This window comes from Misgurnus anguillicaudatus, chromosome 4 (assembly GCF_027580225.2).
Source record: "Misgurnus anguillicaudatus chromosome 4, ASM2758022v2, whole genome shotgun sequence".
NCBI classification, from domain to species: Eukaryota; Metazoa; Chordata; class Actinopteri; order Cypriniformes; family Cobitidae; genus Misgurnus; species Misgurnus anguillicaudatus.
Window position 1 is genome coordinate 37,363,141 of NC_073340.2, and position 13,824 is coordinate 37,376,964.

At 35.9% G+C, this 13,824-nt stretch overlaps 2 protein-coding genes across 3 annotated transcripts; both read left to right on the top strand.

The window, feature by feature from the left end:
• The first annotated feature begins 1,367 nt into the window (after positions 1 to 1,367).
• Positions 1,368 to 8,303, top strand: ppa1a (inorganic pyrophosphatase 1a). Its single transcript, XM_073866524.1, is given in 9 exon segments — positions 1,368 to 1,396; positions 1,506 to 1,550; positions 1,552 to 1,590; positions 1,879 to 1,966; positions 4,161 to 4,310; positions 5,978 to 6,049; positions 6,051 to 6,067; positions 7,416 to 7,485; positions 7,907 to 8,303. Coding segments are annotated over 9 exon segments (666 nt in total). The 3' UTR covers positions 8,063 to 8,303.
• Positions 8,304 to 9,735: 1,432 nt separating this feature from the next.
• sar1aa (secretion associated, Ras related GTPase 1Aa) lies at positions 9,736 to 13,449 on the top strand. Of its 2 annotated transcripts, none has more exons than XM_055176595.2 (7): positions 9,736 to 9,891; positions 11,109 to 11,180; positions 11,678 to 11,797; positions 11,901 to 11,966; positions 12,198 to 12,301; positions 12,380 to 12,511; positions 12,607 to 13,449. In XM_055176595.2, exons 2-7 carry the CDS (start codon positions 11,123 to 11,125, stop codon positions 12,721 to 12,723), a joined length of 597 nt encoding a protein of 198 aa, XP_055032570.1. In that variant the 5' UTR covers positions 9,736 to 9,891; positions 11,109 to 11,122; the 3' UTR covers positions 12,724 to 13,449. The 2 variants fall into 2 exon arrangements, with proteins under 2 accessions (XP_055032570.1, XP_055032571.1); XM_055176596.2 differs by lacking the exon at positions 9,736 to 9,891 and adding an exon at positions 9,901 to 10,057.
• Positions 13,450 to 13,824: the final 375 nt, after the last annotated feature.

Genomic DNA, 13,824 nt, shown 5'->3' on the forward strand with positions numbered 1-13,824 from the left:
ACAAATAGTTGAATTAACTTTAATGTCATTAATATTTCAAGCAGTGCAATGATGCATCATTCAATAAAGATCACATGTGGAGTGATTGTTACTCGCTCACTTGACAAACACACTTACCTTTTAAAAATCATTACAGTATTATTAACTCTGTGACTCATGATCTCATTCCATTCACAGCTCTATTATACACAATCACATGTATGCAGATTAAAAAACATCTAAATGTATATACTGCAGTTGATGTATGTGGATGTGAATTTGCAATGGCACTGGGTGTGAGATTTATATTAAACATTAAATCTGTGAAGGCGTATGACATATGCACGCAAAATTGGAATTTGGTGTATGTATTGCACGACTTTTCACACTGTGCTATTTATACACACTTCATAAGAATGGTTTGGAAAATAGATATTTTACATGACATTTACAAGCCTATATTCACACGTGTTTTATCCACATTGTGTTTACTTACACAGATTAAATCTTTTATTTCTTCAGGACATCTTTCACGCTGTTATTGAAGTTCCTAGATGGACAAATGCCAAAATGGAGGTAAGATTCTGGAAAGGTTATATATCAACACTAATATCATCTGATACCATCAACACTGTAAAACGCACGCACACACATTAAAGAAAATAGGATGATACACAGTGTGTTATTTTGTTTTACACCTTTCTGATTATCCAAACTGAATAAAGAAATTCAATGATAATGAAGTCAAATAAATGATATGCTTTTATCTATGTCGAACTATGCTTTTAAGTCAGTATCTGGAAAATGTGAGTGTCGCTTTTATCATAAACCCCTTCGAACCCCATCTGCACCAGGCACATATTTTGACATGACACGTGATGCACACGCCAAACACATATTATAAATGATGAGCCAGACACATGATGGGATAAATAAATGTTGTGACGAGCTTCGCATTGTGAGATAAAGATGTCACCGGACGCCACTGCTGCATATCCATTTTTTTTATTTATTTAAATTAATTTAAAGTAATACTTTACTTTACATTTACATTTACTTTATCCTACATAAAAATAAAAGTGTAAGGGCTCCAACCTTACCAATGCTTACATTTAATATTCTGATTATTTTATGGGCTCAACCAAAAAAAAAATATTATTAATTTAATATTTTGCATTTAACTTTGATCAGCATGATCAGAGGTAATCGAGTGAAGTTTGTGAAGATCATAAAGCATTTTGACAGGCATATTTAACAAAGTTTTAGGTTTATTAATTTGCAAAACCGAGAAAAATATCCAATTTAATTTACAGAAGAAACCACAGCTCATTTTTGAACAGCGAGTAGATAAACTTCAGATTTCAGTATGAACTTTGGGTCACTTATGGATGATTGAGTTCATCTGTAATCTGCAGAGGTCTGAGCTCTCAACCGCTACGACTTCATCACAATCAATCAATGAAAGAAACCTGATTAATCAACTGATCAAGTCATATTCATTTCTTTTCCGTAGATTGCCACTAAAGATCCTCTTATCCACTGAAGCAGGACATAAAGAAAGGAAATCTATCATCATAAGGGCTACATCTGGAACTATGGGGTGATCCCTCAGGTCTGCAGACTCATCCAGTCTTTTAGAAGTGAAGCATGCAAAATTCAAGTGCACTGGTGTGGAAATAAAACCCAGGGCGTATGAGGAGCCTAACTGTCCATGCATGAACAAACTCTTAAAGTCAAATTTTATGCACATTTAATCTGCCAACAGAGCCAAGAAATTCAAAGCAATTCTGGAAGCAATAATGAGGGAACATTATTAGAGCTCACTGCATATCTGCATTCATTTCAATCATATATTCAAAACTTTAAAATAAATGAACGGCTCGTGTTTTGCCTTTCTTTGACGTGGGAAGATCCAGGAGACAGGGATGGAGACACCAACTGCTGTGGAGACAATGATCCTATAGACATCTGAGACATTGATCATATGGTGAATACCAAATATTGAAATATGAAATGAGCACTATACTTTAAAGAAAAACATGAATAAACCGTAAGGTATTTGGACTGAGAACTTGTTGAACTATGACACATATCATCATTTGACAGCTATGACTTAAATTCATTTTTGTTTTAGTTCACAGTTTTTGTTAACCCGAGGCCAGATTAAGGTTTCTCTTCCTCATGTTTCTTTGAGATAACGCTAGAATATAATCATATGTCTGTCATAATCGACTGTCATTGCTTAAGGCTCAGTCTGGTGGTTTCTCCAGCTTATCGTGTTATAACCCCAACTCTCTAGGCACAACCATTTTAATGTCATTTCTGTCATTTAAACACTTTTAAATGCAAATTATACTTTTTTTAAAGAGCCAGTAAGATGACAATTTTAAGCGTCCTGGGTCATTCTACAAAAAAGGTGGAAATGATTGTCCCTTGCTTTTGCAGACCCCTTAAAGGAATAGTCTACTCATTTTCAATATTAAAATATGTTATTATCTTAACTAAGAACTGTTGAATCATCCCTCTATCATCTGTGTGCGTGCACGTAAGCGCTGGAGCGCGCTGCGACGCTTCGATAGCATTTAGCTTAGCCCCATTCATTCAATGGTACCATTTAGAGATAAAGTTAGAAGTGACCAAACACATCAACGTTTTTCCTATTTAAGACGAGTAGTTATACGAGCAAGTTTGGTGGTACAAAATAAAACGTAGCGCTTTTCTAAGCGAATTTAAAAGAGGAACTATATTTTATGGCGTAATAGCACTTTTGGGAGTACTTCGACTCGGCGCAGTAACACCCTCCCTCTCCCATTATGAGAGTGAGAAGGGGAGCGGACTTTTCAGGTGAGTCCAAGTACTCCCACAAATCTATGAATCCACAAAACAGCGAGCTTAATCTATTTTTATCTTTTTAATACATTTTAATTTGCAGATTCACAAGTTAATTGATGCTATTAAAGAAGTTTTGGGTATGTTGAAAGAAGTTCAATTAATCAAATTTCCATCACCCGAATTCCACCTTTTCTGTAGAATGACCCTCCTATCACGGTTTATAAGTCCCGGACAACAGGTTTAAATGCATGCAAAGTCAAAAAACACTGTGATTTTCTCAAAATATAAATTTTAAATTACCCCATTTCTGAGATCCCCAAACGATTCGTGTCTGCCTAAACCCCACCTTTCAGTAGCCTGCTCTGCTCTGATTGGTCAACTGACAGAGTCTCTGCACAGACCACAGATCAGTGGCACAGACCAACAATAGTGCAACATGTATTGACCTAGTTCTAACATGATTTACTGAAGACATTATCGACATCAATACACATCATTCATCATTAATCCAAGACATAAAAACGATGATAGAAACGAACATTTTACACTCATTTAAGCATTTATGTAAGCTAACCGGGTCATAGCTAAACCGTAAGTGCAGCATGCGTTAACCGCTTGCTAATGTGACTCTCTGACAGTATATTAAGAGTTTAAACAAAGACATCATTCATCATTAATCCAAGCAATAAAAAAGACGATAGAAACTAACAATTTGCACTAATTTAAGCATTTATGTAGCTATAATCATACTTACAGGTTGTGGTTAGGAGACGCATGTTGTTCCAAATAAAGTGGGTAATGAACCATCTTTCATTGCCAAACGTCTAGTAAATCCTTCCGTTAAAAATACACTTTCACAGCCAAATGTTTAGTATATCCTTTCTTGAAAAAGTAATTTAACCACAGATTCTTCATATATCTTCATACTTTGGTAGTGAACAACACAAACTGAAAACATATGATATGATGTTTACACACTAACTAGCTGTGGGCAGGTCATAGTTTTCGTTTCTCCCGTGGGCAAGGCTGCAAAGTGTTGTAAAGTGTGACATGAATAAAGTCAGGCAGAAGATTCAATCCATATGACGAATCATTTTAGCGATTCAGAGTCGACTTTTTTGAAAATAACATTGATTTTATTGACCTGTTCACCCGATTCACGCGTTAAATTTTACTGCTCTAGATGTTACAGAACTTGTTATGATAAATAATCCACCTAACACCCAGGCACGCGAATATGATTTTCTCTAATTTATAGATTTATATTAATTTAATCTGGGGTGGCCAGAGGGGTCAACCTTAAATCAGGGGTGGCACTGGCCCCCCTCTAGCTCGACCCCTGATTTTGACTGCGCTTTGTCATTCTCACAGATATCCATGATGTCCGCAGACTCAAGCCCGGCTATCTGGAGCCCACACTTGATTGGTTCAGAATGTACAAAGTACCGGACGGAAAGCCAGAAAACCAATTTGTCTTTGATGGTGAATTTCAAAACAAGGTTAATAGAGTAACTGTTAATTACTCTTACTGTTTCATTGAAAGATAGGGGCTGACATTTGATTAATGATATGGTCTTCTTTCCTTGATGATGTTCTTAATGGGTGGTTAAAGTCCATGTCAGATATATTAAATGTGTTATCAGTTTGAGACACCACAGAAAAAATGTGATATTAACCACCCAGACAAATTTGAATGATGAAAAAATGCTAAATAAATAAATTAAGTTATCAAAATCTTGGAAAAACAGGCTCCACTGCTTTCAAATGCTGGGGGCGTGTCCTCTGTTGGGCACTGAAACCACACCCACTTGTGGGAAACTGCCCATCTCTCTCTAAATCAAAGGTCCCCAACAACCGGGTCTCTAGAACGTCATGGAAAAATGTGTATAATAGCTACAAAATAGCTTTCAGGAGTGTTTTGACCTTTAAGAGCAGTTTCCACTTTTGTACCGGGTATCTCTCTCTCTCTCAGCACATCTGCACTCACATAGCATTACTGTACAAATGAATGACGATAGCGGCACCGTAATGAAAATAAACTCTTTGACTTAAGTAACCATAGTTTAACAGGTACACTTTAGGTTTGGGAGGAACCTAAACATTCAGTCCTGTGTCAATCATCATTAAAAGCATTTAAGTCTCCATGCCTCTTCCAGCATTCCTCTTCTTCCCAATCTTCTCCTTCACTGCTCATTTTTCCCCTCTGTGCGGTTCTTTTACTTAAACTCGGGGTTCGAGACCGGCCTCAGGTTCAAGCTGCCTTCGAGGAAAGCGAGCCAAGTTAGTTTACCAGTAATTATTAAGGCTTAATGGGCAGGAAAATTCGTGAAATAATGACAGTAAAAAAATCTGCCAAAATATGGTTCTACACTGAAAAAAATGATTCTGACCCTAATGAAATTTAACATCATTAAATTTGTCGATTTAATCCATTACAATATCGGTTCTGGTTTTAATGAATAAAGTTAAGTGGTTTCTATGCATATCAAGTGTTTTAAATCAACCTATGTGAACATGACTCATTTAAGTTGGGACTACAATAATAATTTGTGTATTGAATATTGCTAAAACTGGGCGGTGTTTTCCAGTTCCCAGCATGCTTTGCATAATAAGAGTACATATCAAAGGGTTATTTTATGCATTTTTAATTAGGATAAGAAAAGAGGGGAACTTATTTATGTTTATGTTGTTATATTAGTATTTGAAAGAGTTTCTGTTTTTTTGTTGGGTTTTTAAATGCTAACCATTGTGCAGACGAGTCGAGCATTTGCTTATGATGAGAAGGGTCTCATTGACACCTATCATTTATTTAGTGTTGTTTTCAAACTGTAAGTCTAAATGTCTTGATTTGAAAGCATTTACATTGAAAATGTTTATGCCAAAATCAGCTTTTCTTTTAATAAAGTGTTAGTTATTGTCAGCGTGCTGTTGCTGTAGTATAATAACTTTATATTTATAAATTTAAGAAGAACTAACATGATTAGATAATAGTAGCATTGGTGAATTTAACTCATTTTTACTCAGATTCATTTAAAATGTAATTGTGCTAAGGTAACTAAAACAGTTTACAAACACTTCTCTGAAATGACTTTAAACACAATGCCGTGACATGGACATTTTCTGCAGAGAATGTAAACATGTATTTAATATCTATATTATTGTTTGTGGTTTCACTATAAAAACAGTTAGAGAAACTCACAGTTTCTGGAAAACTCTCATCTCCAAGAAAACTCCTGCTGCCTGGAGAAATCAGCTGGTAAGAGTTATTCAGTAATCTTCTGTACAGTACTGTTGATGATAGTCATTCTGTCCGCTGTTACATCAAAAAGTTTTTTATGTAGCATTTCACATCCTGATAAAGTACAAGCTGCACTTAGACTGACCATTTGAGATTTTCAAATTAATTGAAAATGTTCTTTTATATGAGTGTCAAGAGGAAGCAAAATGACAGATCAAGATGACAAACACTCAGACTGCGGCCGGTCTGTACACATTTATAAAGATTTCATCACATTCACATTCTCAGTGAGTGCCACCTGTCTAAACATCAGCAGACATCACTGTTGTGAACGCACTCGCAGATCTTTTAAGTAAATAAACTCAAACCTTCATGACAGTTGATCCGTAAAGCGTTTCCTTCTATTGTGGACACAATGAGCCAGACTTCTGGGAATTTTCAGGAGCCTGTGGGATTCATATTTACAAAAAGAGATAGTGTTAAAATGATAAACAGGTGGTAGAACAAAAGTAAACAAAAGCAATTATATTTATTAGGGTTGCTCCGATCAATCGTCTGTAGATCGGATTTGTTGATCATCGCATTACATGACTCGATCGGTACTCACTAAATTTGGAAAGAAAGTACATTAATTATCATGATAAAAATATATAAATGATTACTTTCTGAGATACATTCCTTCATAGAAAAGGCAATCCCATACTGCATTGCTGTGTGATCTGCATTTAAGATGGCAGCCGAAGAAGGCAGATAAATATATTTATTATTCATTCAATACAAAATAATTCACTGCCCTAACCACTAAACCCAGGACACAAGATACAAATATTACATTGTTAAACACTATACACTCTTAAAATGGCTGGGTTATTTTTGACCCATAATGGGTAAATATTGGACAGAACACGTGCTGGGTTATTAAAAATATAATTTATGTATTAGTTTAGTGTCTTCATTATTATAAAAGTGTTACGCAACATATCAACAAGTAAAATCAAATAAAATCAACAAGTAAAAGTTTTGAGCAGACTATATCCAAAAAGTAGCCCTGCAGATTGTTTTATCAATTGTGGTCGCCCTTGCTCACAAAAAGGTTGGAGTGTTCACATCACACACTTTGTTGTTTCAAGGCAACTCACTTGGGTTTGGATCTGAAGCCTCACCGTCACGCTGCTTTACAGCTGTCTGATGAACAGAACAGATATTAGATATGGACCGCATGCTTCTCTGGGTTTGTATCTGTGGGTTGATTTCAATCCCATAAGGCTTCAGCAATGTTCAAGGTCTATAGACATGAGGTCAATTTGCTCAGGCAATATTTCAAGGTTCTTCAAAGTTACAGTTTTCTGTCAAATTTATTCTGCAGCCTGAACACATGTGTCACAGAAAGCCTGTTCCTCTGTTCTAGTACAGATGCCAAAGCCATCGTAGATTCAGTGAGTGTTTTTCCATCAGCCCACAGTCTGAAAAACACACAGAGAGAGAGAGACAGACAGAGAGAGAGAGAGAGAGAGATCATTTTCAATAACACTACTGATACATCAGAGAATCTCACAACCCTTTTAAACATAATGTACTATTTGGATTTGCAAAGTTTATGATGATGACTGAGATTAAGGGTGAAAATTGAATTTGCTCATGAAACGCTACAAAAGCCCTTAAATCAAATTCTGTCACCTTCATGTCATCCTTAATCTGTAACTTTCTTCATCTGTGGTACGTAAGAGACTCTCAGAAATGCAGAATGAAACTGTGATCTCCATATGCCCTTTAGTTTCACTGCAGAAAGAGAGAGAAACAAGCTATTAAATGTAAACAATGACAATTATTTGTATGTAATTCTGATGATTTATTCAGGCACATCCATACGGCGATGCAGAGCCGATACCCAGCTCAGATGAGAAACATCTTCATCATCATAACAGCACCTGTAACAGCTGTCATATTCACTCCCTAATGATAAACAGATGTTGGATTATAAAGTCATATTTTACATATACGCCTCGTTTGTAGTTTGTTTATAGTTTCATCTGCTTATTTACAAACTAACATTTAATTTAATTTAATCTGTTTTGTTCTTTTTCTCTTTCTAGTTGATACATGTTTCTATTACAAACACTCATAGAAGATCAGCAGAAGAAACAGAAACATGTTGTTTTATTAGAGCACAAATGAGACCATCAATACCTGACAGCGACACACCTCTGTGACATCTCTCATATTAGTTGCTAATAAACACAAAAATACATAATAATGAATGAATGAAGTTTCTGTTTTGGTGTTTAGAATGACACATACAATATTGTAATATTGTATAAAAAGAAGAAATAAAATATGTGCATGTTTGAAAATACACATAATTGGTTTGTTATTACTAATGTTGTTTACCTCAAGCATCTTTTTTTATCACCACAAACATGTGAAGCTGTATGGTAAAAGAACATCTAATTATAACAGAATAGGTTCATTTAGTAACTTTTTTAGTATAAATGCATGGGGACTCTACAGGTGTTTTACAGGTAATTATTGTTAATGTCTAAATGTTATTTCCTGTGGATTTTTGCATCCATCACCATGGCAACCGCCTCTCAATCTACAGCAGGAGTAAATAAACAGTTTTAGGGTAAGAGCATCAATGCGAGACATACAGAAGTTACTGTCTGTGTGATGTCAGCAAAGGCCTTATAACTACAATAGCCTAGAACAAAAGTTTATTAAATATGAAAACAGATAAAAAACAAATATTCACTGCAGTTTATATAAAACACTTATCATGAAGCCTATCATGATGTGAGAATGCCAACATATATGTGCATTATTTGCTAAATTGGTTATTTTTTGAGTAAGTATGCATGCCGTTTGAAATCTTATTTCAAAGTGTATAAACAAAAAGTTAGACGCTAGATCAATAAAGTCTGCAGGTGTTTAACCACACACCCGTGTAATTGCTGATTTGCTCTTATATTTGCATAATTTTAATCAATACAAAAACATCAACAGAATAACTTTATCGATGCAAACCCTGTTCATGCCTTTTGCAACACAAAATGAGATTCAGATGAAACGAGTAAGCAGTGACATCTGGTGGCCGGAACTTGTATGTACTTTATGACTTCAGCTTATGGCGTTTCTCATTTTGAAGGCTGCAGCCTCCGGAGGTCGCACACGCAGACTGCATACGCCATCAAGCCTAGTTTATTTAAGTTTACTGAGCATTACATTCACAAGTCATAAGCATAGTACAACAATTTACGATTTACTAAGAATAATAGTCAACTTTATAATTGTTAATATTCTGAAATAAGACGGCCTTAATGACGTATGCAGCCTGCCAATGCGACCTCCGGAGGCTGCAGCCTTCCGATTGAGAAACGGCCTTTATTACAGCCAGTGCAGCACACAAACTTTTACAAATACTGAGATCAAACAGCTGGGCTCGTTAGGAGGTAAACACATAACAAAACTTACCACAATAAACTTGCACGTGTAAACCAACGAACATATTAATAAACTTCGCCAAAAAAAAAGTTATTTCGTCACCCACATCAAGCCGTGTGAAATTTCTTCATTAAGAATCTTTCATTTTACTCACAACAAACCACTGAGTTTGCGTGTGCTGTGATGTCATAAGTCAAGCAGTCTGCGCAGCTCTGCAAAAAGTCTCGAGCCAATCAATGTCGCGTAAATGATCAGGTGACTATGTGCGGAAGTGCTCTCAGGGAGAGATTCTGTGGGTTACTAGAGACGCTTCTCTATCCGCAGCGTTAATGACTTCAGCTTTATAAATCACTGACAGCTTCATCCGGACGGGCCGTTATACGCGTCGCGCGCTTCTGATAAAGGTGAGATTTAATCAAACTCTGATAAACAGTCTGATTGTTACACTGCGGTCGGATGATCTTCACTCAGGCCCGGATTAATTGTGCGCGCGCACGGGTTTAACCGAGCTGCCTAGAACAGTGAAACTTCTCAACAGCCACCTTGTCACTTTTAAGCTGGTCTTTACTAGTAAGTGCTTGTGTCCCTACTGGTTAATCTACTAATGTAAACACGTGATATGTAGAGTAGTGGGTTGAACATGTTATCAGTTTGCCATGAAAAGAATGAGATGCGCTGATAATGAAACAAATATATATGTGTGTGTGGGGGGGGGGGGTATATGTGTGTTTTCTTATTGTTTAGTTCAATTAAACAGTGTTTATTTTAAGACATAAATCTTGATTTACCTACCTGACCAGAACCAGAATTTCAATAACTGATAGTTGTTCTGACTGCTGCTCTTAAATGTGACATATCATGATAATTCCATGTTTAGTGCTATAATTGTGTCCCCAGTGCTTCTATCAACTTAGAAAATGGGACAAAGATCAACCCAGTAACCTAGTTTTGGTAAACCATTCTCTGCAAGCATGTGGAAAAATAGCTCATTGAAATTAGTCTCCCCTTGTGATGTCAGAAGGGGATCTTATTATAATAATACCACCCATTAATCTGCACTATCCAACCATAGCACTGACATTTAGTGCCGAGATAAAGAGAGAGAATAATTGACAGCACAATTGAGTTTCAATTTCAACAAACCACCATTATGGGGATCAGTGTTTGCATTTCATCAGCTCATTTGAATTTTAAAGGACACACCCAAAAACAGTACATTTTTGCTGCTCACACCTACAAAGCAATTTAACATGTTATAATAAATTATCTCTATGATATTTTCAGCTATATGTACCCTAGGGACGCCAAAGATTTATTTGACATCTTAAAAAGTCTTGTGACATGTCCTCTTTATTGTCCTGACATCTTCAACTGTTGTGTTACCATACCATAGAGTGATGGGATCAGGTGGTAAAGTGTTAGTACACAGATATATACATTTATATCTTAGTAATGCATAATTACAATATTGTATCATCACATTTAGTACTTTATGTTATAGAAATTGCACATCATTAAATTGTAAAGACATGAGATTGATCAGTGATGACAGATTCTTCAGATCTGAGTAAACTGTTGCTTACATCTCATCAACATTCATAATCTAAACATTATTTTATAGGAAACACATCTACAATGTCATTTATATTTGACTGGATCTACAGAGGCTTTAGTGGAATCCTGCAGTTTTTAGGTGAGTTTAAATTAAACATGGTTTACACTACCAGTCAAAAGTTAACCGTACTGAACAATCCAGCTAAGACCAGCATAAGAAAGTGAGCTGGTCTTGCTGGTGTAGCAAGCTGTGTTTTAGTCAAATGTTAAGCTGATCCACCAGCTTTGCCAGACTGGGAGGACCAGCATAAACCAGCTACCAGCTTATGCTGGTCTTAGCTGGATTTTTCAGTAGGCAAGACACATTTTTGCAATGATTTGAAGTGAACTCAAACTGTGACTACAATTAAGCTTTTGATTGAGATAATTTTGATTTGTTGAATATTTTCTGTAAGTAGTTATTCTTTTGACCTCTATGTTATTCTGAAATAACACAAAATCTGAAGATGTGTTCAAATGTTAATCTATTAATGTATTTATTATATATTTGAACGTTTCCTAAAGTCAAGTAAATATGCTAAACTGACTGACAATACTGAAATATTGTGTTGCTGTAATTTTGTGTTTTATTGGCAGGTTTGTATAAGAAGTCCGGTAAGCTGGTGTTTCTTGGTTTAGACAACGCTGGAAAAACGACTCTACTGCACATGCTGAAAGATGATCGATTAGGACAACATGTGCCTACTTTACATCCTAGTACGAGATTATTATTATTATAATAAATATTATTTTTTATTAGAGGTATTAGAACTGTACAAATAATAATTTGAATGAAAGTTGAAGCTGTTTATTTTATTAGCATCAGAGGAGTTGACCATTGCTGGAATGACCTTCACTACATTTGATCTGGGTGGTCATGTACAAGGTCAGTAATCTCTATCAGTTATTATTAATGCATTGTAGTTTGTTTTTAGGTAAATAACGTTTAACACTAACATAAGTGTCACATCCTCAAACCTAATGCTCTTGTTTTATTTGTTGAATCTTGACACTGCTTTTAAATCCAGTTATTAGTGACCACAATCAATAAAAGTACTGTCTAAAGATGTTCCTGGTTAATTTTGGGTAAACTTGAACTGATCTCTCTGGGCTCCAGCACGGAGGGTGTGGAAGAATTATCTACCTGCCGTCAACGGCATCGTCTTTCTCGTCGATTGTGCCGATCACGAGCGCCTCGCAGAATCAAAGGTGGAGCTTGACGTAAGTCTCCGATCTCTTGGTTCTAGACGTGCCTGTGGCGAGTGTTTTAAACTAAAGTGACTGTCTGTGTGTTTGTAGGCTTTACTCTCAGATGAGACGATCTCAAGTGTGCCGGTCCTGGTGTTGGGAAACAAGATCGACCGACCAGAAGCTGTGAGTGAGACGAGTCTACGAGAGATTTTCTGTCTGGATGGACAAACCACAGGGAAGGTCAGAACCAGCCAATCACACGCCAAATCAATTACTAATATCTACTTCTAGACTACAGTGTCCCGGCATTGATGTTATAAATGCTGTGTTTTCAGGGTAACGTCTCTTTGAAGGAGTTGAACGTACGGCCGCTGGAGGTCTTCATGTGCAGCGTGCTGAAGAAACAGGGTTATGGAGAAGGTTTCAGATGGCTTTCACAGTACATTGACTGATTTTCTTTAGACATCTGCCCTGATTTCATTTCTGCTCTTGGTGATTATCAGCTCATATAAAGCAATTAATTGATTTTACCCATCAGTCAGTTCTTTTGTTAACTCTTTCTTGCATATTTGGATGGATATTCCACATTAATATACTGAAATGATCTCCTATAAAGTTAATTCAAGTCATTTTACTTTGACCAATGGTTAAAATATTCAGCATTTAAAAGTGCATGTTGGTTAAGAGATGACATAATTTGACGGGTTATTTTTAAATGCTAAAAACATAATCCATAGTTGAATATCATTACTTCAGCATTATTAATCTTCATACTGTAGGAATAATGGACGCTTTTCATTATATTATCTGACAAACTCATGAGTGTTTTTAAATCCAATCCTAACATGCTGAAATAGTCAGTGTGTGTTGTAATTTACTTGGTACAATATCAGTTATCAGTTGTAGATAATGTTCATATGATCAGATGTTTAGTGATTGTCATCATCATAGAGATGTTTTTGTGCTGTAGATGTTTTTGATGATCAGACGAGAGTCTGATGAGAGATCACCTACAGCACACACATGCGTTCATGTCATTGTAATATACAACAGATTTTTCCAGATGTGTAAATATTGTGTACAAATGAAGTATAAATGTGTTGTATTGTTTATAGCCTTGAATTAAATGTACAGGTATCTGCCATGTGAAAACATCTATAAAGATTTTGAGGAATGTGCACATGCCATGATATTTATATCTCAATCTAGTCCAGTTTCAGACTTAAAACAAACAATAAATGAATTCATCAGAAATAAATGGCAATCAGAATGAGATCAATGTTTAAATAATAAATCCTGATGTTGGGAAAAGCATCATTTCTGTTTTGAGAATCGTTGGGATCAAGTAATCTACCATATTTTCTTGACTATAAGTCAAACTTTTTTCATAGTTTGGTGGGTCCTGGTACTTCTAGTCAGGTGCGACTTATACGTCAAAATTATTTCATATGAACCAAGACAAAGCAATACCGTCTACAGCCACGAGAGTTCGCTCTATGCTGCTTTTCTATTTATGTAAGTCAATGGATTCAGTGATGCGGAATGATTCATGT

Coding starts and splice junctions, on each gene's coding strand:
- sar1aa (XM_055176595.2), top strand. CDS start 11,123: ATGTCATTTATATTTGACTGGATCTACAGAGGCTTTAGTGGAATCCTG. Junction 11,967..12,197: donor TCTGGGTGGTCATGTACAAG/GTCAGTAATCTC, acceptor TCTGGGCTCCAG/CACGGAGGGTGTGGAAGAAT. Junction 12,302..12,379: donor AATCAAAGGTGGAGCTTGAC/GTAAGTCTCCGA, acceptor GTGTGTTTGTAG/GCTTTACTCTCAGATGAGAC.